Below are 27,813 nucleotides of genomic sequence, written 5' to 3'. Positions count from 1 at the left end.
TTTGCGAGAGAACAATGGAGGCTCAGTAAAACGCACGATCATTGGTCGCTCTCACGCATTACACCAACGTTTCGCAGACAATCCAAATATTTGCAAGATACAGTGATTTTTATCTACACCGATTATTTGATGACTAGAAATTGACTCGTGAATTTTGCTCCGAGTAGCGAGTCAATCCACATTTCGGATAAGCCGAGTCAAGTCAAGTCAAGTCATTTTAGCAAAGTGACTCGAGTCAAGTCAAGTCATACGAAAAAGATGACTCGAGTCCAACTCGAATCAAGTCATGACTCGAGTCATCCCAACACTGCTACGTGGTTCTATAGAAGTTTCTGTAAGGCTATGTCCTGCTAAAAACCACCAACTTGATTTTTGATTGTTTGGTTTTCCTTTAAAAGGCTTGCGACTTTTCCCCCTATTATATTACCAAATTTCGCTTAATTGTATTGCCGTAATTTAACGAATTTTGTCTTCTTACCTTTCACGTATAACTGGTGTTAACGAGTTGTAGGATGGCATATCGAGTCTTTGCACATCTTGACTCGAGTCAAGTCACGTCGAGCCAAGTCACAAAGTCATGTCTCATTTTCGAAGTACGAGACGTGATTCAAGTAATTGCATTTTGCAAGATGATTGAAGTACAGATTGAGTCGCTATTAATTGTAAATCGAGTCAAGAATATTTTAATAATCTAGGTAATTATGCGTTCAATTGGGCGTTTTATGGATCAAATTTACGTAGAACTGCTGAAGTACGTCGGTATAACTTTCAGCCAGATAGATGATAGAATATGAAACCTCCAATAATTGAAACAAATTGATATGGTGCAATACAGAATCCCCGTACACATCCGCATAATAACATTTGAGCCCGCACCAATTGTTGATGAATCACATAAATGTGTAAATTATATCAGTTCGATGTAAATCATACAAGAGTTTCGTCAAGTTAAACGCTGTGCATTATACGGAACAGAAATACACTGCTATAGATAGATAGATGCTAGTCTACGACAACGTAAGGTATAATCAGATCGTCTGCGGTCAATTCATTTGGAACATACCATCGAAGGCTCAGTAAAATCAGAGTGCGCAATCGTTGAATGACCGATTGCTTACACATGTGATATCAGCGTGTCGAAATCATGTACTCGAGTTACTTGATGACTTGGAATTGACTCGTAAATTTTGCTACGTGTCACGAGTCAATCCACATTTCTGAAACGACCAGTCAAGTCGGCATTGGATTTTTCATTCCTGTGTCGTATGTTGTAGTAAACGTATTTACTTACGTCCTCGCGTTTCAAACACTTCAGCATAAGGAAAGAATGGATCTGCATCGCGAATATATGAAGCAATTGAACGATCACTTTTTGATGTGGGAGCGTGACATGGCGAAGGCGAAAGAAGAGGAAGAGTATCTTAACGTAATGTATACAATACTTAAAATACATATAACAAGTCATGTTGATATCGCAGAGGCAGTCAATGTATAGTCAGCCGGCGCTGTTACTCCGTTAGAAATATAAGTGACGCAGTCAATGTCTACTCCATTGCATTTAGAAATGGCGATTCCCAAGACCTTTCAAAGCCATATTAAGTGAAAGTAGAAAATGAAGGTAGGTAAAGTACTGAAATAAATAGTTTTAAGAGGTAAATTTCGTCTAGGATCGCATATTTATGGCTGTTAATCGGGGCTGGCTTATTTCGTGACCGACGCAGAATGACTTAATGACACTATACCTAGGCGCAGTTCTAGAAATTATGTTCAGGTACTGTGATGTAGCTACTATTTCGCCAAGTTGTCATGGCAATTTGACTTGTACAAGTGATGCTAACTCATCACAAAACTATCTTCTACTTTACGAAATACAACGTGTAAATGCATGTAGTTTTGAAAGAACTGTTTAATATAGTCAATGTGGAAGTAGCCACTTGTACTCCGAGCTGTCAAAACGTATTCCGAAAAAGTAGAAGTAGCCTATACTTCGTCACTGACCAGGGTGACCACCTCTGTGTTTATGTGGACGTAAAATACACCGCGATTCAATTCTCTGTGCATAGGTAATTCTGCAGAAGCAGAGGAAGCTCCTCGCTCAAATCAAGGCTGTTCAAATGCACCGATTAAAGACGTTGAAAGGAATGCAGGAGGAGTATTTGAAAACGTACGTCGCCTGTATGGCTTGTATGCGACATCTTCCGACCTAAACCGAGCGGGACTTAATGATTTTGCAAGCATATTTTAGATTTAGAACCACGACTATTTCGTATCCCTTGTGATCATTGAAAGGTTCGATCACAACTTGATAGAAATATTGTTCCGTAAATGTTCTTAGCCGTCTGTAACATGTTTTTTTCGATGCTGTGATACGGCTAACCGATGTTCCGTGACTCCAGTGGTGGAAATGAAGTATTGAAGCTATGTCCGATGAATTAATATTAATCTTTGTGTGAAGGCGTATATTTTCATTACTCAAAAAATCGAATCTCACTATTCGACTCGAATCATTACATTCGATACTCAACTCGGATTTGAGTGCTCTAATCGTTGTTCCAATCCCTAGTGATTATTCGACATTCCCCTACAAATTTAGTGCAGTAGATTTTACGGGGCCTTCAAGTTAGGGCTATACCATATTTTGAGATCCGAAAAATTGCACACTACAACACTGACAGCTGAAATTGTAAAAGAAATTAGCTAATTTTAAAAGTTTTCGACCAATAGTACCTATGTTGACTAAAAAAATAAGTCATCACTCTGACCCCACTCTCGAATTACCGCCTTTTGACGATACGTCTGTGGTGTTGACTAAAAAAAAGTCATCACTTCGACTCGACCACCGTTCTACCCGATTTTGTTAACAAACTCTGACGTTCGCTGCGTTGAGCTCGAGTTTTTGATAACATTTCAATACTTTTCCTAAAAAAAGAGGATAAATTCCAAAAAAAGAGGACATTTAGCCGTCCTCCGAGGACATTTCCAATTTGATGAACTAAAGAGGACAAATCCTCTTAAAAGAGGACTTATGGTAACCCTATTTAAGTACACTTTTAGAAACCCAATATCAATTCGATTAAGAGTATTGGTAGTCCTAAATCTCATATCTGATATCTATATCGATTTATAGAGTCTAAGTCCAGAACGACCCTGGCATAGGCCTGTATATAAACGTAATACGTAAGAATCCCATTTCTAAGAAACGAGCTTCATTTCGAAGGCGCGAAATTCTATTTCGTAGTCCGATTCCACGAAGTTGTTTACAGCGTCGACGACACCGCGGCTATGCATGACCAACAGAATCTCAAAGCAAAGAGTTATTTGAAAAAGGAACTGGACCGCTTGAGAGGCAAAATCATGAAGGACGCGGTAAGCTGGCAACTTTGTTCTTCTCTGTCTCCAGAAATGTCTATGCGTTAGCATTCTCATCCAAAATTTAAAAAGTAAGTATCTTTGCCAAAAAGCAGTCATGCAGAAGTGAAATTACTCTAAAAACAGCCACTTGAGTAAATAGTAAAGTAGTGAAAACCTACTTGAGTACTCCGAAAAAGTAGAAGTACCTCGTTACCGACCACCTTTACGTTTGGTTGCATGCAAAACTATATGCTGACATCGGTGACATCGCCAAAACATATCTATCCGTATTTCCACACTACAAGTTCACGAGTGTCTCTCGTATTTACAGCAAGCCCAAGAAATGGCGGACATGAGACAAAGTTTCCACTCTATGCTCTTCAAATGATGCCGGTTGAAAGTCGGGCAACAGCGCAGAAAGCATTTGATCTGAGAACGCTTTGGGATATTTTCGGTGCGGCCAAGTCGTTGGGTTGTTACCATTCTTATACGCCTACACTAGGGTCTGCCACTTTTCATATTGGGATTTATTGACGGGGTACTGTTTGTATTAGGCCTATGCATCGTCACAATATTTTAGTTCGGGCCGTGTTGAGGATATTTTGTCGGGGGTTATGAGACAATGTTTATGGAGGTGTGTATTATTTTATCTATGTTGATACACGTAGTATGTTATCGGATTACATCTGCTGTCGTTCAGAGTTTGTTGGCTATTTAACTGATCAGGTAACATCGAATAAGATCTATAAATTCAATTTGGCTAAGTGCCCTGCATCCTCAAAAGCAGTGATTCCCAGACCGCATTTCCGCATTTAACACATTTACAGTCGGCTTTTATACGATATCAATAACAAATGCACTTTAAAGTGTATCAATGGGCAGGTCAGGGTCTTCCAACCGTTTCGTTTGAAGGTTGAATGTGTAGCGTTAGTGTACACTATATACAGCAGAGATGAGCATGGATTATGATTAGGATCTGCGAAAACCGATTTAATAAATTTTGTTGGATTAGGATTGAATTGGGATTTCAGATTTTTTTGTAATGGATTACGATTGGATTGGAGTTACCCATTTTCGGGGAGATTGATGTCCTGTGGCGAATGGCGACAAAGCTCTTCATGTACTTTGGCACTCATTATGCGATTAGGATTAGAATAGAAATCTAGAAAATTTCATGATTAGGACTAGAATTAGGATTTGAAGATTCGGATTTGGATTGGATTAGGACAGGGGCGGGCAACATACGGCCCGCGGGACGGATCAGGCCCGCAAATGGATTTTAAAGCGGCCCGCTGAGAGTTTTCGGTCTTACATGATAATGTGGCCATGAAACTACTTGTTCAGTTCAGGCGGTCTACCTACATTTGCGACCATGAAAATGAGCAGTTCCAATCTAACTGACGCTCATGTGCAGTCTTTACCACGGGCTTATACGTCTGACGTGTCACCATAGTTAAAAGAACTTGTCGACAACTTTGATCGACCATAGATGTCATTGACTTCAACAGCTATTGAAGTATATTACGTTAATAATTCCTTAATAACTGTTTTTGGCCTTACTGTATCGAATTAGGAATCCGGCCCGCCAAGTACTTCATTTTCCTATATCCGGCCCGTCGACTGGAGAAGTTGCCCGCCCCTGGATCAAGACATAGGAATTTCAAATCCGCTCATCTCTGGTGTACAGTCGTAAGCATAGGTATAGTAGGCTGCGTATCTAGGTGATTGCAAAATGTCATCGTATATTGCATGGATTTGACTTGTGTTCCGGTTCTGATGATCTTCGCAAGGAAGAGATATGAGTATCTACTGCCCATTGTCGCAGCCTCACAGTCACAAGTACAACTATATTTCAATGTCGACGATCTTGGATTAAAAAGTGAAGTAAATACTTACCCATTGCAAACCAAACTTTGTTTCAATCGATGAAAACTCAAAACCTACAAGGACCAATGAACAGCACTGAAACAAAATTCGCGTCCCTTAATTAAAGCATATAGCACGTCGACTAAAATACCGCTTGATTGCTAATAGAATGAGTGCTTGGAGAAATTCTTGAACCAATGCCAGGTTGTACATGTACACTGTACAGTGTGTACAGTATCATGTTGACAAAATTCATTATAGTAGCCTACATACGTACCGCTGCCGACCTGACCTAACAACGACCACGCAACAGAAATTTATTATCGATAACGCACAGGATCAAAAATATCTCTAAATTTGATCAACATGCATTTCGACAACTTTGTTGGATTTTAACCAATCAATATCACCTTTCAATTGCAACACTAAAGGCCTGTTACTCGCTGACACGTTACTACCTTTTAAGAAAGTGTACTAGTTGTCATTTTGCATGCACCGTCTGCCGAAATTACAGTAGCAGTTTACGACATGGATGGGCAATTTGATTTAGCACAGACTGACTATCTCTGAATATCTGAGGCTACAAAAACACATCTGAGACATGTATTCGCGTGTGATGATAAATGTATACTAGCAGCAGCCTGATCAATGATATCGTGAGTTGAGAGAAAGCATTACGCATAAATCATAAACATGAAATTGAATTCCTTAATAAAACGTGATCACATTAGCGTTGCTATAATTCAATCATAGATAGTTTTGTGTATTTTTCGTGTGTGGTCATATCGATACCTGCTCAGAGGCAATAACAGATATCAGGTCCGCGTTGATTTGATCGGATACGCATGAAAATTTATTGCATCACGAAAACCGGAATGGTTATATGAAGTTTTTTCAAGCACGGAAGAATGTATACTTAAACTCATGCGCGTATATGCAAGTGGAGATATGTTCTCTATAAACTAAGGCCACTGATCTATTCTTTGTGACGTCCTGAATTTTTAAAGACGAATTTCGGGTCGCAAAAAACTATAGAGAAATTTATACAGGTTGGTGGATTGTATGTTCAACAATAATATATTGATATGAATATGATGTAACGTGGTGCCTTTGTGTGGCCGTGCTCCAGCTTGCACGGCGTGTTGAAAATTCTACTATCGAACATCACACTGGTTTGAGAGGACATGGAATTAAAACTCGTCGGTGTATAGCTTTCAGGGGTCGGCAACATGTGGCTCGCCAGCAGCATGCAGCTCTTTCGCGCCTCTGCTGCGGCTCTGCGTTGGTTTAATAAATGTATATTGCATGAATATTAATTCTTACGAAATAACATTTATCTTTAAATACTTCCTTTTTTTAGAAAAAGTTCTAGTTCCGTTTTCATGCTGTGGGGAAGCAGACTATCCAGCACAGTATAAGGCGCAACTACTGTACGACATTGTATTTTCAAATTGAATATAACGTATAATGAGAGATCAGCAAGTTTACGGGCGTTTGCTCGCAAGCCTTGTCCACAACAAGCCTAGAACACAGCAACATTTCAAACACGTATCAGCCTAATCGTCAGACTTGTACAAACTACGTGGTTTTCATGAAGCGCAACTAAAACTACAACTACAACTACTCAATTTTCAAAATCAGCAACTAGAACTACGACTAGAACTACTCAACAAACCGTTAGTTAGTTAATTTGTATAAGTCTACCTGAGTAGCTTTACTTGTATTCCCAAAGATTACAACACATACGGTATGCACACATGTGTTAGACTTTTGTTGTGTGACTCCCTGAAAATTACGGGTTACCCGAATGCTTCTAGATTAGCGTACAGGGCAGACCTGGGCATTTTACGACTCGCGGGCCAAATATACGGACTACTATACTGAGAAGTTCGTAGAAAATTTTGCAGATAAATAATATATGTACCAAAATACCCTATACTTCATGTTTATTTGCGAAATTATTTGGATTCACCTTCGAGCTTTTTTCCGTTTTGAAAATTTTTGTTTCACTTTCTGCAAGAAAGTGGATTATAATAAATTAATAATACACATCGAATCATTAAAATTGTCATGAAAAATCATCTTGCGTGCCACTTTTGTCGCGCGTGCCAGGGGTAGCCGATATTCATAACAAAGTCGATATATAACATGGGTTAATTTAAATCGGGATTCTGACATAACCACGCAGTCATTCGGCTGAGGCTGCGAAAAGACGAATTCGGAAAACCTGCCAGTGAAATTAACAAAACAACAGGACGATTTTACCGAGCTACGCACCGCTCGGGATAGTGACCCAGCTGTAACATCCCATACAATTTAGTGTCTTAATATAAGGACGTGTCTATGCGTTGTTGTGATTAAAAAGAGTTAACAATATTTCTTGTTTACCATTGTTTTGAATGATTACGTGGGATAAATATTATACGTTATACTTTGACTCTAAATTCCTAATTGTCTCTAATAGTAACACATCCATCCACCCGGAAGCTTGTGTTAACCATGTAATTCATTGCTTTCAATTTACAAATTAATACACCACCGAATATAGTGCAAACTATTTACTTAGCTCGCCAACGTATTTCCTGCCTGTCATTCTCAGAAAACAGTTGCCCATCTGTGACGTAGTGGCTTCAAAATCATCAAAGGTTAGGAACCGTACGGAACTGGATTTCATTCACCTAAAGTCACCACATTAATTTTTATTTTATCGGAAATATCAGACATTGCAAAAGAACGGGGTTTCGAGTTCGAAATGGGAGAGATTCCGACCCCAAAACGCACTGACTACGCCACAGTTAGCAGTGATGGCTCTGAGCGAGTAATGGCTGCACAAACATCATTCAACAGAACACCGGCATCTCAATTCGCCCAAACCACGACATTACTGCACCACGACGCACCAAGACATATGAAGTTTAAGGCCATGTAACATGCGACTCCGAGAAGTGTGCCAGGACGATCGGCAGCAGGAAAACCTTGGCCGAAAAGGACTGCCCTTATACTGACCGAAAACTTCGATATATATATACAATACATAAGTAGCAGCAACAGGTTGCAGGCTGATGTGTGCTCCGGTTTATCACCCTATAGGGGACCAAGACCAACGTTTGGGAGGGGGGCTGACAAAGTGCTGTTTCGGTCCTGGGTATAGTGATATTCAAAGGCTCTTATAGCATATTTATCTTTGACCAAAATGATTAAACCTCTGAATGTTCGTCGCACTTGACGCTATACATTAATTGTCGGTGATCAATATGTTTTCATGAACGCAGCGAACATAACAACCTTTGTAAAATGTGATATCGTGTCTGGTGTGCGCAATTTTAGATAGCACAGCCACCCTGAAACAGTTTCAGCGCACTAGCTACTTAGTTGGGGATGTTCTCAGCAAAATGTTTCTCAGTATAGATATACTATAGTAATACCGAACCACTTTAGAGTGTGAGTGCCTATTTTAGTTTAAACAGATTCAAAATGAAGCTCTCTAGCCAAAAGGATATTTATTCAAAATATCCCTGTACTGCAGTTTATTGTATAAATTATACATACCAGTTCTTCTTCAACAACAACAACAAACCTGGTAAACTTTAAACGGTCCAGCCCGACTTCTGCCCAATCGTTATTAGTGCAGCCACTATAATAGGGGTGCGCCAGATCACGAAAATCCAGTAAAATAGGCTCTGCAGAAAAGGTGAAGAATAACCACTGATCTTTGGACTGCTGAGATTACGTTTAGTTCTCCGAGTGCATAGATTTACCCAATAGAAAATAAATTTACTTACACATTGTAAACGAAAATCGTGTATTTCAGTAAGTCAGGTTTCACGTATCAAATTATTTTTTCACACCCTTCTAATGGGTGAAAATGAGTCATATATATCGCAGGGGTGTTATATTTTGAGATACGAAGAATGAAGATATATCTGAGTGTGTTGTGTGGTGGTAGGCCTACACGTGAACAGAGCGCACTACAGCACCTTGGTATATATCTTCTCAGGAACTTGCGTATTTGGTTCATTTTGGATTTCATTCAGGATGGGTTTGCAAGCACAATTTGATACCTGAAAGTGCCGTTTACCTGTAAGTTCCGATACACGGGTGGAAATACAGGGTTAATGCATCTCAGGTTAAGTAACTCTGGACTCTATTTGGAGCAATTTCCAGGCACTGGAAATGCAAGTCACCAGGCATATGTCACAGTATGACTTGTGTGGGGGCGAATCTGATTAATTATGATTGAATTATCACAAATTTTACCGGTATTTAGGGTTCTGGTAAAAATCATTTCGCCCTCGATTGAAATCGAATAAATATTTGAAATCATTATTTTTTGGATTTTCTTTTTACTCATAATAACAACACGAACAAAAGAAAATGGGATGAATGAACGAACCCCGTCAATCAAAGTGAGGAAGGATAAAGCTTAAACTTTAATAACGTGGGGCTGTGAATCATCATCCAGATAGCTGAAAATGTTCAACCTATGTGGTAATGAAAGCTGAAAACGTTCAACCTATGTGATAATGATAGGTCGCCAGAATCATTAATGATCTGTCTAGTAGCGAGGAAACATGTTGAGTCAAATCGGGACCATCCATAATAGGTGCATCTTCATCTGGATCAATGGAGTGGTTACTGCCAGCAAACTGGATCAGAGATGAGGGCATCTTTCGAATTCGATAGAGATTCCGGATAGCGCTTTATTAGCGGTATCCCACCACTATCTGTTCATTATATCCCACCAGTGCCTCGGAAATAGCAGCAGCATGTCGCAGAAAACTAACTAGTATCCACAGCAAAACGCTAACATATTGATTGAATATCGATCTTTGCTCTTCTCCCGTCTGTCTGTCAAGTAGATGAACTATACCGGTGTCGGTGACGAGATGCTATCTGCGGTTTGTATAAAATGCACATGATTGTCCGATAATAAACTACATTCACGCTTCTCGCTCGAAAATTAGAAAAAAACCAAAATAATTAAAAAAATGAAATTGGTAAAATTAAAATCATCGAAAAAATCTGATATAAACCAGGACCCTACCGGTATTACGTTGCCATTGCCCACGCGCAGCGCTCACTTCGCCGCTTATTCGATACCATGAACGGTTTCGTGCTACGTATGCAGTGTTTATAGCAATTGACGTTTCCTGTAGAGAGCGACGCGAAGTCTTGCAGCCTCAAGAGAGAACGTAGTGACGATGGGAGCGACCCGGAAGAGTGTGAAGATGAGTCGACGGATTGCATTATAGGGTAGGTCGAGGGCATCTAATTCAGACTTGAACTGAAATCCGCAAGGCTTTCGATATACTGTGGGTCGTTCGTGTGGTTCTAACGTTAGTGTCGCCTACAGCAAAGGTGGTCCAACGATGAGCTTCCACTTTTTCGGAGTACCTATATTTTAAACTACTTCTAGTTATACTTAATTGTTTTCAGTTTTTAGGCAAAACCAGGCCTAGAATACCAACTGAACATTCCTGATGCGTCGTATTAGCGCCCATGATCTTCATAGGTGAAAAGCACTACCGTTGTATGTGTATTTGATAACTGCTAAAAGCATGTGACCCTTCAGCGAAATCTACTTTTAGATCTTCATTATCAACTTCTATACTTGAAGTAGTTTTGCCATGTCTTAAAACTTGATACTTCTACTTTAAATTGAGTAGAAATTTACAGCGTTACTTCTTCTTCTACTTCATTAGCAGCGGTGATTTGTTAGACCAGATTTGAGTACAGGTAGGAGTATAATACCGTAACTTTCTACGCAATCACAAGTAGAAGTGGGGATTCCAAAGATATGCCAAAATTAGTTCAAGTATATAGAAGTAGAGAATATAATGCGTTAAGTGCTCAAGTAAATAGTTTCAAACAGGAAGTCGAGACTTCGCTTACATTTAGCAATCCATTGAAGGTAGACTACTTTGGTAGATGAACGATTCATCGTCGCGACTAACATGGAACCACAACTGACGCTACAAATATGTGAAATTATTGAAAATGTATTCAGTTACCGCGACACATGGGATGGACTATTTCCTGTGGTTGTTATAACTAGGGCAAGTTTTTGCAACTTTTTTTACATCTTCGGACAGCTTCCAAAATATTCAGAAGTTATGTGGTATGATGTTTTAAGCTGTTTCGAGGAATCTTATATTGCAACTTTTTGCGGCTTTTATCTGTTTCTTTAAAAAACTTATTGTAACTTTTTAGATTTTTCATGCAACTAACTTTTTACCGGAAATATTTGGCACTATATGTAAATAGATAGCTTGAATACTTCACTGTCGTTTAAATTTGAGGTCCTCTTTGATCTGACGTACATTCTGGCTAGACCGCCGAAAATTATATTTTCACTGAATTAATTTTTCAGGATATTGATTTTATTGAAGTCGCCAACACTGAGTTTTGCTAAAGTGCCTTTAATACGGATCGATTCGAGTATCTCATACCCTAATAATTTCAAGGAACTTGTCCATAAATGCAACTTTTTAGTGCAACTTTTGTGAAAAATAAGTGCAGCTTCCCACAGATTTGTCTGCAACTAAAATTTGCGCTAGTTATGACTAGAGCCCGACCGATATTGGATTTTTTAGCCGATACCGATAAAGCCGATATCTAGCACCTTCACCGATAACCTCGATATATTAAGCCGATATTCAAAAGATATGGAATCTAGCTCAAAGCGCATATCCAACAACTCACGGCGTGTATTTCAAATGCTTTACAGCCAACGCTATGCTTGAACATAAAATGAATGATGTGGGGCAATAAAAATATATCAATAGTCCCAGTCTAGAAGTCGCAAATTGTAGTTCATGAAACATAATTTCTAGGCATTTTCTCCCAGGAGGGAGCTTCTGTGGTCTTCATAAATGAGGCCTATAGTACTGAAAAGTCTCTCACTCGGTACTGTAGTAGGTGGCACAGCAAGATATTTTTTCGCCAACGTAGCAAGAATTGGAAGTCTTTCTTTATTCTGGTTCCACCACTGCAGGGGATCTGTTTCTCTTCTCTCCTTCAATGGTTCCAGCAAATACTGATCTACCTCGGACATTTCGTTTGAATGAGCAGTGTCATTATTAGAGAGCAGAGTGTTGAATATATGGTCAAATGCAGTCGCTTTCTGTAAAAGTCCCATTGCTTCCTCTGGAGGTACGGGCGTATCAATTTGTGGCGACGCTTGAAGAACTTCCTTTCCTTCTTCCGCAATCCAATCCCTGCATCTGTTTTTTCCCAAACTATCGAATAGTCTATCTTGTACCGTGGATCGAGAAAGCAGGCAAGTACAATAAATTTATAATCGGTTATGTGTGAAAACCTTGCAGTAAGCCTTGACAGCAGTGCGGCCCTGACAGAAGAAATTCCAGAATACAGGGTATTTACCTCAGGTGATTGCAGCAGCATTTTGAGAACATTCACACTTGGTATGACAACAGACAGACTCGCACTTGCGTGGCTGATGTCCTTGGTAATTTGATCAAATGGCTTCAGCAACCCAACCAACTGTTCAGCGATACCCCACTCGTCATTGGTGGGACATACTATACATCCATGTTCGCTAGCATACAAGGCCAAAGCACGTCTCTGCTCAAGCATTCTTTCCAACATTAGCAAATCTGAATTCCATCTGGTTGGAACGGACTGTAGAATAGAATGCTCATCCATCCCTAGTAACTTCTGAATGCCTGATAGTCTCTGCTTGGCTAACACAGAATGACGGGAATGGGTTGCTATGCTTCTGAACTTTGCCAACAACTCCTTCAGTACACCTGGAGCCTTCAGCACATCGTTAACAACCAACTGAAGTGAATGAGCAAAACAACTCAAATTGTTCACGTCTGCTAGACCCATCCCCTTGACCATGTTAGCTCCACTGTCTCTCAAAACCAGGAAGACTCGCTCACTTTCAATCTCCCAATATTGCAACATTGAGATAAAGCAGTTTGCAATGTACTGTCCTGTGTGTGAACCCTCCATCGCTCTCACATTGAGAATAACCTGTTTTCTTTCCCATTTTTCATCTATAAAATGAGCAGTTACGCTGATAAGGGCTTCGGTGGAGTTTGACCAGGAATCGGTTGTGAAGGACAGCTTGCTCGACTTGGTTGAACTGAGTAGCTCCCTTATCTTCTTTTCAACTCTGCTGTAAACATCTTGAAGACCTTGAGTTCTATAATATTTCTCTGATTTCATATTATAGCGTGGTTCAGCTGCTGCCATAACCCTGATAAATCCTGGCTTCTCAGTAGTTGAAAAAGGAAGGTTGTCAGTTGCCAGCATTTCTACAATCAATTGATCCATCTTTTTCGCTCTTTTGTCCGAATTGGCCCATATTCTCATAGAATCAAAAATATCCCTACGAATTGTTGGCTCTGCTGGGCGTTTCTTTGGTTTGATTTTCTTACACTCTATGCCCTTGTATTCCTCACCATGGTGTCCCCTCAGGTGACTCCATAGATTACTGGTATTTTTACGCTTTGTTAGTCCAGAGCCTTGGCTTATAGGCTTCTTGCACAGATCGCATATAACACCACCAGCACTATCTGCAGTAAAATACTTCCACACCTCGCTTTTCTCCGTCATCACGATGGTCAGCTTAAAGGACGTTCTTAGGTTGAAGTATTTTGCAAACAACTAAATTCATCGACTCGATGGTCTGCTCTCCGGTATTCGGTCATCGCAGGGGATTCCCGCTGAAATCACCGGGGCGTATCGGAGAACTTATATTTTTCACATATTGACCTATAAATGCTGCTTGAACATTCATTTTTATAATTTACTGATATGTAGTGGATATGTCACGTCCTCCATGACTCCCTACTACTACGCTGTGACGTCACGAAAATGGCCGATATTTTTCACCTCCAATGGCCGATACCGATATTTCTTTCCAAGTGTGATATCGACTCGATATTATCGGCGAGCCGATAATCGGTCGGGCTCTAGTTATGACCATTTCACTCTGACAAGTGAGGCAGGCCAATCCAAAAATACCTTCTCAAAGTGATAAAAGTGAGTAGCGTTGATACAAAAGCCATCGAGTAGAGAGTCTGAAAGCATCCACTCAAGTGCGTAGTGCAAGTAGTCGATGACAACGTGAGTGTTCGAGAAAAGTAGAAGTACTTCGTTACTCACCACCTGTGGTAACATCCAAGTGGCAAGGTCATGAGTCGGGGTATGAAATTAGATGGAGCTGAGGTAAAGCCGGTCGTCAGAGACAAACTTTCGTGTGACCCCCGTCCCCCGATTCCATTGATTCGCTATAAGTCATTTTATTAAGAAATGCTATTTAGAAATGAGGTGAGCAGCATGTTACGAACCTTTCAAAGTAATGTCAACAAAAACATGAACGCGAAACGCAGACGATTGGAGACGCTGACCGCGAAATCGGCCAGTAATTGCAACTCGAAAGTGGAAAACGTTATGGCAAATCAAGTAAGCTCACTGTGCAATGCACTGTATTTCAGCCTTTGTAGCTTGGGGTCCGTTCCATTTTAAAACAAGTTTTGCTATTGGAAACGTCAATCGAAAGGTAAAGTCGCTGCATGCTTCCTTTTTTCACACCACACGTGCTATATAGGCCTACGTGGCAGTGTTGGGATCAAGTCACTATACCTTCGAGTCGCGAGTCATTTCGATTCATTGCACATTTTGACTCGAGTCAAGTTAAGTCAATCGACCTTCGAAGGTGACTCGAGTCAAGTCAAGTCAAGTCACGAGTCAAGTCACAATTCAAGTCAAGTTGCCTTTTCGAAGAATTGCATTTCGCTAGCTGTCTGAAATACAGATTGAGTGGTCATTGATTTTGAACCGATGAACGAATATACAGTTAAATATCCACGCAAGAAGGCGCTGTATCGTTCACATATACATAGAACTGCTATACTACGTAAGTAATTGCATAGCCTCAGTTTATAGTTACCAGCCAAAATAGCGAATAGAGAAACGAATTGATAAGAGGCAATAGGTTACCCAGTTACAAATTGATGTGATACAATTCCAGCCTGCGCCAATGGTTGAGGACTATTATAAACTTTATGCAATTTCAACAATTTCAATAAAACAAGAGGTTTCGCTAGGTAACAACAGGAACAGAAATAGACATTTTGCTATTAAATTACTTTACTTAACTAGTATAGTTTACGACAACTCAAGCTGTAACCTTCGATCACTTCGTTTGCGGTCAATTTATTTGCGAGAGAACAATGGAGGCTCAGTAAAACGCACGATCATTGGTCGCTCTCACGCATTACACCAACGTTTCGCAGACAATCCAAATATTTGCAAGATACAGTGATTTTTATCTACACCGATTATTTGATGACTAGAAATTGACTCGTGAATTTTGCTCCGAGTAGCGAGTCAATCCACATTTCGGATAAGCCGAGTCAAGTCAAGTCAAGTCATTTTAGCAAAGTGACTCGAGTCAAGTCAAGTCATACGAAAAAGATGACTCGAGTCCAACTCGAATCAAGTCATGACTCGAGTCATCCCAACACTGCTACGTGGTTCTATAGAAGTTTCTGTAAGGCTATGTCCTGCTAAAAACCACCAACTTGATTTTTGATTGTTTGGTTTTCCTTTAAAAGGCTTGCGACTTTTCCCCCTATTATATTACCAAATTTCGCTTAATTGTATTGCCGTAATTTAACGAATTTTGTCTTCTTACCTTTCACGTATAACTGGTGTTAACGAGTTGTAGGATGGCATATCGAGTCTTTGCACATCTTGACTCGAGTCAAGTCACGTCGAGCCAAGTCACAAAGTCATGTCTCATTTTCGAAGTACGAGACGTGATTCAAGTAATTGCATTTTGCAAGATGATTGAAGTACAGATTGAGTCGCTATTAATTGTAAATCGAGTCAAGAATATTTTAATAATCTAGGTAATTATGCGTTCAATTGGGCGTTTTATGGATCAAATTTACGTAGAACTGCTGAAGTACGTCGGTATAACTTTCAGCCAGATAGATGATAGAATATGAAACCTCCAATAATTGAAACAAATTGATATGGTGCAATACAGAATCCCCGTACACATCCGCATAATAACATTTGAGCCCGCACCAATTGTTGATGAATCACATAAATGTGTAAATTATATCAGTTCGATGTAAATCATACAAGAGTTTCGTCAAGTTAAACGCTGTGCATTATACGGAACAGAAATACACTGCTATAGATAGATAGATGCTAGTCTACGACAACGTAAGGTATAATCAGATCGTCTGCGGTCAATTCATTTGGAACATACCATCGAAGGCTCAGTAAAATCAGAGTGCGCAATCGTTGAATGACCGATTGCTTACACATGTGATATCAGCGTGTCGAAATCATGTACTCGAGTTACTTGATGACTTGGAATTGACTCGTAAATTTTGCTACGTGTCACGAGTCAATCCACATTTCTGAAACGACCAGTCAAGTCGGCATTGGATTTTTCATTCCTGTGTCGTATGTTGTAGTAAACGTATTTACTTACGTCCTCGCGTTTCAAACACTTCAGCATAAGGAAAGAATGGATCTGCATCGCGAATATATGAAGCAATTGAACGATCACTTTTTGATGTGGGAGCGTGACATGGCGAAGGCGAAAGAAGAGGAAGAGTATCTTAACGTAATGTATACAATACTTAAAATACATATAACAAGTCATGTTGATATCGCAGAGGCAGTCAATGTATAGTCAGCCGGCGCTGTTACTCCGTTAGAAATATAAGTGACGCAGTCAATGTCTACTCCATTGCATTTAGAAATGGCGATTCCCAAGACCTTTCAAAGCCATATTAAGTGAAAGTAGAAAATGAAGGTAGGTAAAGTACTGAAATAAATAGTTTTAAGAGGTAAATTTCGTCTAGGATCGCATATTTATGGCTGTTAATCGGGGCTGGCTTATTTCGTGACCGACGCAGAATGACTTAATGACACTATACCTAGGCGCAGTTCTAGAAATTATGTTCAGGTACTGTGATGTAGCTACTATTTCGCCAAGTTGTCATGGCAATTTGACTTGTACAAGTGATGCTAACTCATCACAAAACTATCTTCTACTTTACGAAATACAACGTGTAAATGCATGTAGTTTTGAAAGAACTGTTTAATATAGTCAATGTGGAAGTAGCCACTTGTACTCCGAGCTGTCAAAACGTATTCCGAAAAAGTAGAAGTAGCCTATACTTCGTCACTGACCAGGGTGACCACCTCTGTGTTTATGTGGACGTAAAATACACCGCGATTCAATTCTCTGTGCATAGGTAATTCTGCAGAAGCAGAGGAAGCTCCTCGCTCAAATCAAGGCTGTTCAAATGCACCGATTAAAGACGTTGAAAGGAATGCAGGAGGAGTATTTGAAAACGTACGTCGCCTGTATGGCTTGTATGCGACATCTTCCGACCTAAACCGAGCGGGACTTAATGATTTTGCAAGCATATTTTAGATTTAGAACCACGACTATTTCGTATCCCTTGTGATCATTGAAAGGTTCGATCACAACTTGATAGAAATATTGTTCCGTAAATGTTCTTAGCCGTCTGTAACATGTTTTTTTCGATGCTGTGATACGGCTAACCGATGTTCCGTGACTCCAGTGGTGGAAATGAAGTATTGAAGCTATGTCCGATGAATTAATATTAATCTTTGTGTGAAGGCGTATATTTTCATTACTCAAAAAATCGAATCTCACTATTCGACTCGAATCATTACATTCGATACTCAACTCGGATTTGAGTGCTCTAATCGTTGTTCCAATCCCTAGTGATTATTCGACATTCCCCTACAAATTTAGTGCAGTAGATTTTACGGGGCCTTCAAGTTAGGGCTATACCATATTTTGAGATCCGAAAAATTGCACACTACAACACTGACAGCTGAAATTGTAAAAGAAATTAGCTAATTTTAAAAGTTTTCGACCAATAGTACCTATGTTGACTAAAAAAATAAGTCATCACTCTGACCCCACTCTCGAATTACCGCCTTTTGACGATACGTCTGTGGTGTTGACTAAAAAAAAGTCATCACTTCGACTCGACCACCGTTCTACCCGATTTTGTTAACAAACTCTGACGTTCGCTGCGTTGAGCTCGAGTTTTTGATAACATTTCAATACTTTTCCTAAAAAAAGAGGATAAATTCCAAAAAAAGAGGACATTTAGCCGTCCTCCGAGGACATTTCCAATTTGATGAACTAAAGAGGACAAATCCTCTTAAAAGAGGACTTATGGTAACCCTATTTAAGTACACTTTTAGAAACCCAATATCAATTCGATTAAGAGTATTGGTAGTCCTAAATCTCATATCTGATATCTATATCGATTTATAGAGTCTAAGTCCAGAACGACCCTGGCATAGGCCTGTATATAAACGTAATACGTAAGAATCCCATTTCTAAGAAACGAGCTTCATTTCGAAGGCGCGAAATTCTATTTCGTAGTCCGATTCCACGAAGTTGTTTACAGCGTCGACGACACCGCGGCTATGCATGACCAACAGAATCTCAAAGCAAAGAGTTATTTGAAAAAGGAACTGGACCGCTTGAGAGGCAAAATCATGAAGGACGCGGTAAGCTGGCAACTTTGTTCTTCTCTGTCTCCAGAAATGTCTATGCGTTAGCATTCTCATCCAAAATTTAAAAAGTAAGTATCTTTGCCAAAAAGCAGTCATGCAGAAGTGAAATTACTCTAAAAACAGCCACTTGAGTAAATAGTAAAGTAGTGAAAACCTACTTGAGTACTCCGAAAAAGTAGAAGTACCTCGTTACCGACCACCTTTACGTTTGGTTGCATGCAAAACTATATGCTGACATCGGTGACATCGCCAAAACATATCTATCCGTATTTCCACACTACAAGTTCACGAGTGTCTCTCGTATTTACAGCAAGCCCAAGAAATGGCGGACATGAGACAAAGTTTCCACTCTATGCTCTTCAAATGATGCCGGTTGAAAGTCGGGCAACAGCGCAGAAAGCATTTGATCTGAGAACGCTTTGGGATATTTTCGGTGCGGCCAAGTCGTTGGGTTGTTACCATTCTTATACGCCTACACTAGGGTCTGCCACTTTTCATATTGGGATTTATTGACGGGGTACTGTTTGTATTAGGCCTATGCATCGTCACAATATTTTAGTTCGGGCCGTGTTGAGGATATTTTGTCGGGGGTTATGAGACAATGTTTATGGAGGTGTGTATTATTTTATCTATGTTGATACACGTAGTATGTTATCGGATTACATCTGCTGTCGTTCAGAGTTTGTTGGCTATTTAACTGATCAGGTAACATCGAATAAGATCTATAAATTCAATTTGGCTAAGTGCCCTGCATCCTCAAAAGCAGTGATTCCCAGACTGTGCCACATATTGTCAGGTGTGCCGCAAATCTTTATAAATTTGTGGAAAAAACTTTACCACTATTTCAAATGATCGATGCATGCAGGCTAGCATATGAGACTTGCAAGCGCTGTAACTGCTTGATAGCTGATGAATAAGCACATGTGACCATTAAAATAGAACCAATCATGACATTGCCAATGAGTTGGGTAATCGTCACGCTATAATTATGCTGCTATGTGAGGAGAAAGTCTTTAATTCGTTTCACGCTCGTAATGAATCAACTCAAAGAAAAATTTAGTTAGTAGCCTACTTCTCTACATTTGTTCATAACTTTAGATGGGTAATTTGTCCGTTTGGAAGCAGTAAATCGAGCAATCGTTACGTAGAAGAACAGCTCGTTGATTTACGAAACGCCCCGTTCTGTAACTTAGCTGTTACCACAAATCCCTATCCCATGGATGCAAAAGCATTCAGAAAATTATTGCCATCATGTGAATCTTCATGACTATGGGAAGATAGCTTTTTTGTTTTGACTGAAACTAACAGCTGCTCACGCCAAAAAATGATTGGAAATGACGACGAAATGCTGGTATGTTTGTCAACAATGCAACTCGTTTCAGTCGTTTATACGTACGTATAAATAAGCTTATCCATCGCATTACTACGTACATATTTTTCAGAAAGCAACTTTCTTGCAAGTGTGCGAGTGTTTCATAATTTTTCTAGTATGCCACAATCGAAGAAAGGTTGGGAACCACTGCTCAAAAGTGTTCCGATTTACCCCCGAAATATCTAAACGCTGTTTAGAAATATGTGATGCCAATTCGAAAACGATTCGCCGTAATAAGTTTTATTTGGCGAATATCACATATTAGTTCTGGTAATTTGAAATTATGACAAGTTTGCCGGGTATAGCATTAGCCACAGCAGTATAATATATAGGTTGGTATCAATCGATATACGTTTTGTTATGCGTTAGTCCCAAAAAACATATATACAAGCGTACGATATTGACTGCGTCTTAGAGCTGCGAAAATTCCACACTACATCCAGATATCGGATGTACAATCTCCGCCTGGGTATCGGACTTCGTGAGCCAACGCCGGCCCTTTGGGCTCGTTTCCGAAGTTGACGTGGAGCTTTTTGTTGAGCGTCAGCCCCCCTTTCTCGGTATCGACGTCAAGCATCATTAGGAATGACCCTTGCCTGTAAAACGTGGATTTATAGGTTGTATATAGTCGCACAGTAGCATTGTAGATTATATAGACATGGTGGGAAATTGGACAGTGGGGTATCTCGGTAATAGCAACTACTTTTTCAATGAAAACTGCCTGTCTTAAACCACCACCTCTAGACTAGCGGAAACAATGGGGCGGTGAAACAGGAGTGTCAATGCGGTCATGACGCATCCTACCTTTACAGTTAGACACTTGTGATCAGTATCAGTCGGGTGTCATACTTAACAATGTTTCAGGAAGGAATAGCCACAGCTGTAATGACTCGAGTCATGACTAGGGCAAGTTTTTGCACCTTTTTAACAGCTTCCGGGAGCTTCGTAAATACTCAGAATCTATATGGTATGCCGTATAAAGCTGTTTGAAGAAATTTGACATTGCAATTTTTTCATGCCCTTTTTTACTGCAACTTTTATCAAGTATTGCACAAAACGTAAAGGCGTGATTCAAAAACATGCTATAAAACTATTTCTAGTATCGTTCTTTCTTTTTTTGCTTAACAAACTGATATGTGATGGATTAGCTGCATCTAAATGTTACCTATGACGCAATGGCTTGCATGCTAGACGCACAACAATGTCCAAACTATATATGAATAGATCGCTTGATTGATTAACCGTCTTTTAAATTTGAGGTCACTTCCCCTTTGACTGACGCCCAGATGAGGCCACTGATTTTCACTGCGGGGTCACTTTTTCAGACTGAATTTTGTTAAATTCGCCAACACTGAGTTTTTCTGCAATGCCTTCTGTCAAGTTTGCAGACCTAAGGGGTTCGAGTGTGGTATTTGACTTGTTTATTTGGTTATCGCTTTTCTGTTTGACTTTTTAGGGAAAATAATTTTCCGTACTACGTTATCTTCTTGCTGCATATCGGCAAAACATGCACTTCTCAGCGGTCTCGCCAGGCCTTCCGTGAAATGGGAAAGTACCAAATTTGACAGCTCTGCAGGAGCAGACAGAGAAATATTGTCATGTAAATTTCAAACCTAAAGATAAAAATCAGTGATATATAGAGTTCTATACATCCCTGATAAAAATGTATGCATGATAGATTGAATAGTGAAGAAAGAAACGAAACAAGCAGATGCCCTGCAAATCTTACACTTTTCGAGCATTTTATGCCCTAACATATCATAAAAATTAGAAATGCAGCTTTTTAGTGCAGCTTTTGCAAATAGTAAGTGCAACTTTCCCACGATTTAAGTGCAACAAAAAACTTGCCGTAGTCAAAACTCGAATCCGACTCGAATTACGATTTTGGTGACTCGACTTGACTCGAGTATTTTTTCAAATACGAAAAATGACTCGACTTGTACTCGAGTCATTGTGCACGACACGAACCAAGTCAGATTGGCTCGAGACTAGGACGGCCAAAACAGACATTTCATGCTAACTTCGAAGAATAGTTAATGAACTGTTAGGACTGAGGAAAATTACGATATTTTGAATGCGAGCCACTATATCACTCGAGCAGAATTGAAAAAGTGGGTTGAATCGGAATGAACTCAGAACTGAACAGTGAACGCAATGACTTGGGCTCGGGCTCGAGTCACAACTAGGGTTGCATTTGAAACAAACAAGGCCCTAATTTAAAACATGTTTTTATGTTGTTGTTTTTTTGAAGCCATGATGGCACGAATATTCAATTGTGACGTCAGAGTTGATTGTAATTGACAATTGAAAATTGATAGGGTAAAAATAGCTCCTTTGACGAAATATATGTACTATTGCTGTTGAACCGACTATTTTGAGGGTTCTAACTATCCCATATCGATATACGTCGGCTACATAGGGTGGTAATTGTCCGTAGGCTCATAAAACATGTTTTTTTTTATGAAGTATTGACACAATTATGGCATAATTTTACAGCTTAAAAAACACAATTTTTTTGAAAGTTTTAAATAAAGTGTTTTAAAACACCGTTTGTTTTAAATGCAACCCTAGTCACAGCGCTATGACTCGGACTCTACCCTCTACTCAGTGACTCGGACTTGCGACTTGGTTGCAACCCTTGTTATAGCCAGAGGCGATGAGTAGCACTACTGCAGGATACCTTTCGCCGGCACAATGCTCAGTTGTTTAAATCGATCGCACACCGTAGGCATATTCTTTGACTACTCCCATACAACGTCAAAGCATTGCGAATAAACCTGACCAGTGGGTCTAATTTTCGAGTGGAATATATGCCTGTTGATAAAAGGAACTATAATCTATATATACTGCATTAACTTTCAAAGTAATAAATCGCCAGACGTGATCCAAGTGTTGAAATTAGGTAGGCCTACTCAAGAAGGACAGATTCAGAGATATTACAAAACTACTTCAAGTGGTAATAAAAATGGGAGTAGTTCAAAGACATAACCACATGGGTAAGTAGCACAAGCAGGGGAAACCTCACTCCGAAAAATTAAAAGTGTTTCGTTACTGGAACACCTCTGTAAATCACAGAATATAAGCCTGCATAACGCGTGTGGCTGTGCCTAACCTCATCTCAATAAGTGTAGGCCTACAACCATACATATTAAACAAAGAGAATAAAAAACAACAAATGATGTGGCCATGTCCATGTCCACCCACTTCGCCAATTCGGGATAAAATTGTTTATCCCACGCACTGTACAGGGACGTTGATACGTAGAGTCTCTTCCCGTCCAAGCTCAACTGCAACATTTGGGGACCGCCATGAACTCGCTTCCCGTCGATGAAAACCGGGTCGGGCTGACTTTTGAGTTCCAAATCCTCGGTTACCTATGATCAGCAGTCACAAATTACAAGGTAGGCAAATTTCACAACCACAATAGTGGGTGGCTTGATATTGCAGATTTACTAATTCCCAATTACTAAGTAGCGTTTATATGGTAGCATGAAATATTTCTATAGGCTATCATTTATTTGGAACTAACCAGTAGGCCCCTACCTATATATTGGGACTGTTCAAAAATCACTTTTTTTAATGTTACTGGCTACTTGTTAGGTTACCTGAAATGCGCTACACACCGATTTTGGCTCAATTTTGACCAATCGAAGAATTTCTATACAAGAAATTACTTAGGATTTATATAGTAAAAATAAATATTTACATTTTCAAATTTTACTGGCTATCTCATGAAATTGTCTGAAAAAAGCTCAATTCCGACCAGTAGAAGCGAAGTCATGGGAGTACCAAATTTTGGATTTCAAAAATATAGTATTTACGGTGTAAAATTCTTTCATTATTTATTATAGATCTACCCACATTGAATACTACGTTTATGTAAAATGATAAGTCTGAATACTAACTTCAAGTGGACCGTCCGATTGCACACGTCCTCCGAGAAAGATTTGCCCAACTAGTTTCGGGTTCTTTGGATCCGATATATCGTATTGGCGGATATCCCCGTGCAGCCACAATGAGAAATATAAGAACTTGTCATCCATCGATATGATGATATCGGACAAAATTCCTGAGCGATTGGGTTGGAGAATTAAAACAGATGTTGCGAGCATGGTCTCGTGGTGTCGAAAAACTGTAGGCCTATTCGTACAACTTACACGCATACCCGGTCAAATTAGTCAACATTTCTACCAAGTTTAAGTAATGAGATCAATATCTACTCTATAACATAAGCAAAAGTAGAGATTTCCAAGACATGTTAAAACTACTTCAAGTGACACTAGAAATTGAAAGTCTGGAAAAGTATAATACTCAAGTAAGTAGTTTCGAAATGCAGATTCGGTGGAATGGTCGTGGTTACTTTTAGCGGTTAATTGGAAGTGCATGACTGCTTAAGATGTATCTTCGCGATTAATACAATTGACGAGGACACTGTAAATACGTCGTACAATCATCGAAAATATATTTCGTTATCGTGACACAAGGGCTATTCCAAGCGGTTTTTATGACAATGTCACTCAGGAAAGTGATACAAACTCCCAAACTACTTCCTATTTGTTTTTCTCTCATCAAGTGTTCATGGAGATGAATGACGAGAAGGAATAGTAATCCATGGTCGCCATGCCTTTGCCTATATACATACATACATACTTACCATCAATTTCCGGACCGAGAAACCAGCCATCAACTTTTTTGGGTGGAACGCTAATCACCTTATCTGCGTTCCATGTTCCTGCCTATACGTAATCAATTTAAGAACATTGCGTTAGTTTCGGAATACACCAAATATATCGCTTAGGTTAAACAGGGGTGGCAAAATCGACTGATATCACGGGCTGAATTCAAACGTTTTAATCACTCGCGGGCCGGACCACTCGGATGATCCAAAATGTCACCCCCGAATCCGTACCTTTGTGTGTTCACTGCAAGGCTTTATCACACCGTTATTCGCAAACAATGAAATTAACAAAATGCGATGATAGGCCGATTATAAAACAGTGGCTCCAACAACGATATAAGTTGAAATAATTCAATGATTTCCTTGCTTTAATCGTGATGCGTCGTTCGCCCTACGTATTCGCGGTGAGGAATATAAGATATTGTAAACGAGGACGCTGGAATTTTGTTAATCATTTTTATATCACAAATTCCCCATTCGATTACTCTGGAGACCGGGGCTGGCGCCTTTTGGGTCAGAATATTATCAGCAGAAGTGGGGCCAGATATATTTGAATTCTATAATTTGTGTAGCTATTATTTCCTCCATGTTTTACATGCAACGGTTTCGGATTGTCGTTTCCGGCTCAGTGAATAACTGTAATTTTGCCAGAAAACTCAGAACAGAGTTCGCTAATTTTGGCCTTTTTTGCCGCATAATGTAGTGTCAATGTCACCACCTTGTTCTTGATGGTTACTTGAGTGACAACGCATCACGGTCGACAGGTGGTTTTGATGTGGCCGATGAACACGTTCGACAAATAACACTATTAAAAAGGTACTGTATAATTCAATAATTTTTCAATCTACTTTAAATGACCCCGCGGGCCGGATGAAATGGTCTGGCGAGCCGGATGCGGCCCGCGGGCCGTATGCTTGATACCCCGGGTTAGAATGACTTAGGTTAATAGCCTAATATTATATGGTATACTGCTCGTTTTTTTATATTATACTACATAAATGCGCAAAGTTGTCAATCCCAAGTGCATCTATCAAAATCAATAATAATAATAATAATAAGCAATCAAAACGATATTTACCTAGAGGTGATCAAAGCAGTTAGCTTTTTGGCAATTCCAGTATATATTGTGACATTACGGACAATCCTGATGGGAGTTCAAGAAATAACAGCATGCAACAAAGTGATTAACAACAACTCGAAGATACATCATCATTAATTGTGTACCCAAAATTTTCGAAGACATTCCCTCCATAGGCTCTACCGGTAAATGTGATAACGTGGACTGACAAAGGATATATATGTTTGTTTGTTTTGTTTGTTTTGGTGTTTGTCGACTACTATGGTCATTTACACCAGGCCGATATTCTTCTTATTTTCCGTAACTGCCGACTTATAGCACGGCCCACCTCTACGCTTTTGTAAGACACCGCTGACGCGGATGAGGTGGCGAGGAGGAGCCTAGGTAAACCTCCAACACTTACGTACCGAAATTAGGAAGTCGACCTCGGTCGGACTCGAACCCGTACCCATTGCTGTTGCAGCCGCGGATTATACCACTGCGCTATCTCGCCACACAAAGGATATATATATGATGGTAGTTGGTGAAAATACCATATTATTGACAAAATTTATTCATGGACAACGTGACCACGAATCCCGATAGCTTTATATTACATAATATTCGTGATTTCGGTGCGCAAAGTAAGCTTGATGCGCGGACTTTCTACTTCTACAATTAGAAACTTCCGTGCGCAAGGCACAACAGCGATGGCACAAAACACCGCAAGGGCTATACGCGATGTACAGTCTCCAGTCTAATTAACGTGGATATTTGGATTCCAGGTAGATCATTACGTCTGTCCGATGGAATGCGGCCGCATGCATTATATATGAATAAAATGCGGACGTGAATAGCAAAAATTATTATCACCTCTGCGCTATCATGATAGAGGGGCTGTTTCGCCCAGTTTATATGATTAATCTACATACCAACTACTTTATAATTTACAAAATCCCAAGAGTAAGAAGTCAACAACTGTGAAGTAGAAGTAGTCTAATCTAAAATACTTGAGTAAGTAGTGCAAGTAGACCGTTTGAGTCCTCTGAAAAAGGACTTCGTTAATGATAACTTCTGTATATTCACCTCTGTCCGGTAAAAGCGGAAAACAGTGCTAGACAACGCACACCCAACGAATCCCTCGGCAGCAGCGGGGTCGTGTAGGAATCTGATCTCCAACGGAATCTTGCCGTCTTCTCCCAAATCAATGTTCTGCAGGTTTAAAATTAAAAGATATTGGATCGGAGGTTAAGCAATTTTAGGGAGGATCATGGCTTCTGGCGTCGTTACTGACAGAATCGCATATGTCTGCAGCTTCACTCTAATACTCACTTGTATAATTTCGTGCGTCGTCCAATCGTAGACGTTCAGACTGTGTCCATAGAACCCTACATGTACAATGTACAAAAGTCGTTCGCTGGCTTTCATTGTACTATTTTAGCTACATTTTACTCGATTACTAAGTATAAAGTAGAAATTTCTGGAAAATGAAACAGGAAAAGGAAGGTTCTAAAAAGTACTCTCGAGTATGTAGTTTGATAAAGTAAATTTCAGACAAAGTGTCTCGTACTTTTACTAGGTAATCCTATTTTTTTTTCGAAGTTGTAACTTGTATCATCGTGACTATAATGACAGTATAAATATCTTTATACAGTATTCAAAAATATATTCATTTGTCGTGATGCAGGGCCTATTTCACGCGGTTATTAGGACAATACCGTAAATAAAAGTAAAAATTTTCCAAAAACTGTACTTTCTACTTTTCAAAATCAAAATTGTACAAACCAAGTACTGTCGCCTAAAAACTTATCAAGTAAAAGCGCAAGTAGTCTAAAACCTATTAGAGTCCCAATTGCGATGCTTCAAAACCTGTCAAATACACCTATACTCATGGATATAAATATACCACAGGATGGAGGGGATTCT

At 39.6% G+C, this 27,813-nt stretch overlaps 4 protein-coding genes across 5 annotated transcripts in view; 3 read left to right on the top strand and 1 right to left on the bottom strand.

Annotated features, from left to right (window-relative positions):
* The first annotated feature begins 1,738 nt into the window (after positions 1–1,738).
* Positions 1,739–4,050, top strand: LOC145443765 (synaptonemal complex protein 3-like). The gene is made up of 3 exons (XM_080321720.1): positions 1,739–2,164; positions 3,264–3,366; positions 3,683–4,050. Exons 1-3 carry the CDS (start codon positions 2,115–2,117, stop codon positions 3,737–3,739), a joined length of 210 nt encoding a protein of 69 aa, XP_080177846.1. The 5' UTR covers positions 1,739–2,114; the 3' UTR covers positions 3,740–4,050.
* Positions 4,051–10,377: 6,327 nt separating this feature from the next.
* LOC145442681 (synaptonemal complex protein 3-like) lies at positions 10,378–16,935 on the top strand. Its single transcript, XM_080320666.1, has 3 exons — positions 10,378–10,470; positions 14,511–14,652; positions 16,724–16,935. The coding sequence occupies exons 2-3, from the start codon at positions 14,527–14,529 to the stop codon at positions 16,901–16,903; spliced, it is 306 nt and encodes a 101-aa protein (XP_080176792.1). The 5' UTR covers positions 10,378–10,470; positions 14,511–14,526; the 3' UTR covers positions 16,904–16,935.
* A 209-nt stretch (positions 16,936–17,144) lies between these two features.
* On the top strand, positions 17,145–19,458 carry LOC145443645 (synaptonemal complex protein 3-like). Its single transcript, XM_080321582.1, has 3 exons — positions 17,145–17,572; positions 18,672–18,774; positions 19,091–19,458. The coding sequence occupies exons 1-3, from the start codon at positions 17,523–17,525 to the stop codon at positions 19,145–19,147; spliced, it is 210 nt and encodes a 69-aa protein (XP_080177708.1). The 5' UTR covers positions 17,145–17,522; the 3' UTR covers positions 19,148–19,458.
* Positions 19,459–20,519: 1,061 nt separating this feature from the next.
* LOC145442567 (methanethiol oxidase-like) overlaps positions 20,520–27,813 on the bottom strand; it is a 66,795-nt gene continuing 59,501 nt past the window's right edge. For both annotated transcript variants that reach the window (XM_080320514.1, XM_080320513.1), the window contains 6 exons: positions 27,220–27,275; positions 26,974–27,099; positions 24,807–24,888; positions 24,058–24,221; positions 23,357–23,526; positions 20,520–20,748 (listed from right to left, as the gene is read on the bottom strand). In XM_080320514.1, coding sequence (XP_080176640.1) covers positions 20,586–20,748; positions 23,357–23,526; positions 24,058–24,221; positions 24,807–24,888; positions 26,974–27,099; positions 27,220–27,275 — 761 coding nt within the window. In that variant the 3' untranslated portion in view covers positions 20,520–20,585. The remainder of the gene's footprint in view (positions 20,749–23,356; positions 23,527–24,057; positions 24,222–24,806; positions 24,889–26,973; positions 27,100–27,219; positions 27,276–27,813) is intronic.

This window comes from Botryllus schlosseri, chromosome 7 (assembly GCF_051294905.1).
Source record: "Botryllus schlosseri isolate E-star chromosome 7, Bs_hap1, whole genome shotgun sequence".
NCBI classification, from domain to species: domain Eukaryota; kingdom Metazoa; phylum Chordata; class Ascidiacea; order Stolidobranchia; family Styelidae; genus Botryllus; species Botryllus schlosseri.
Note: the sequence above shows the minus strand (reverse complement) of the source record. Positions and strands in the feature narration are given on the sequence as shown.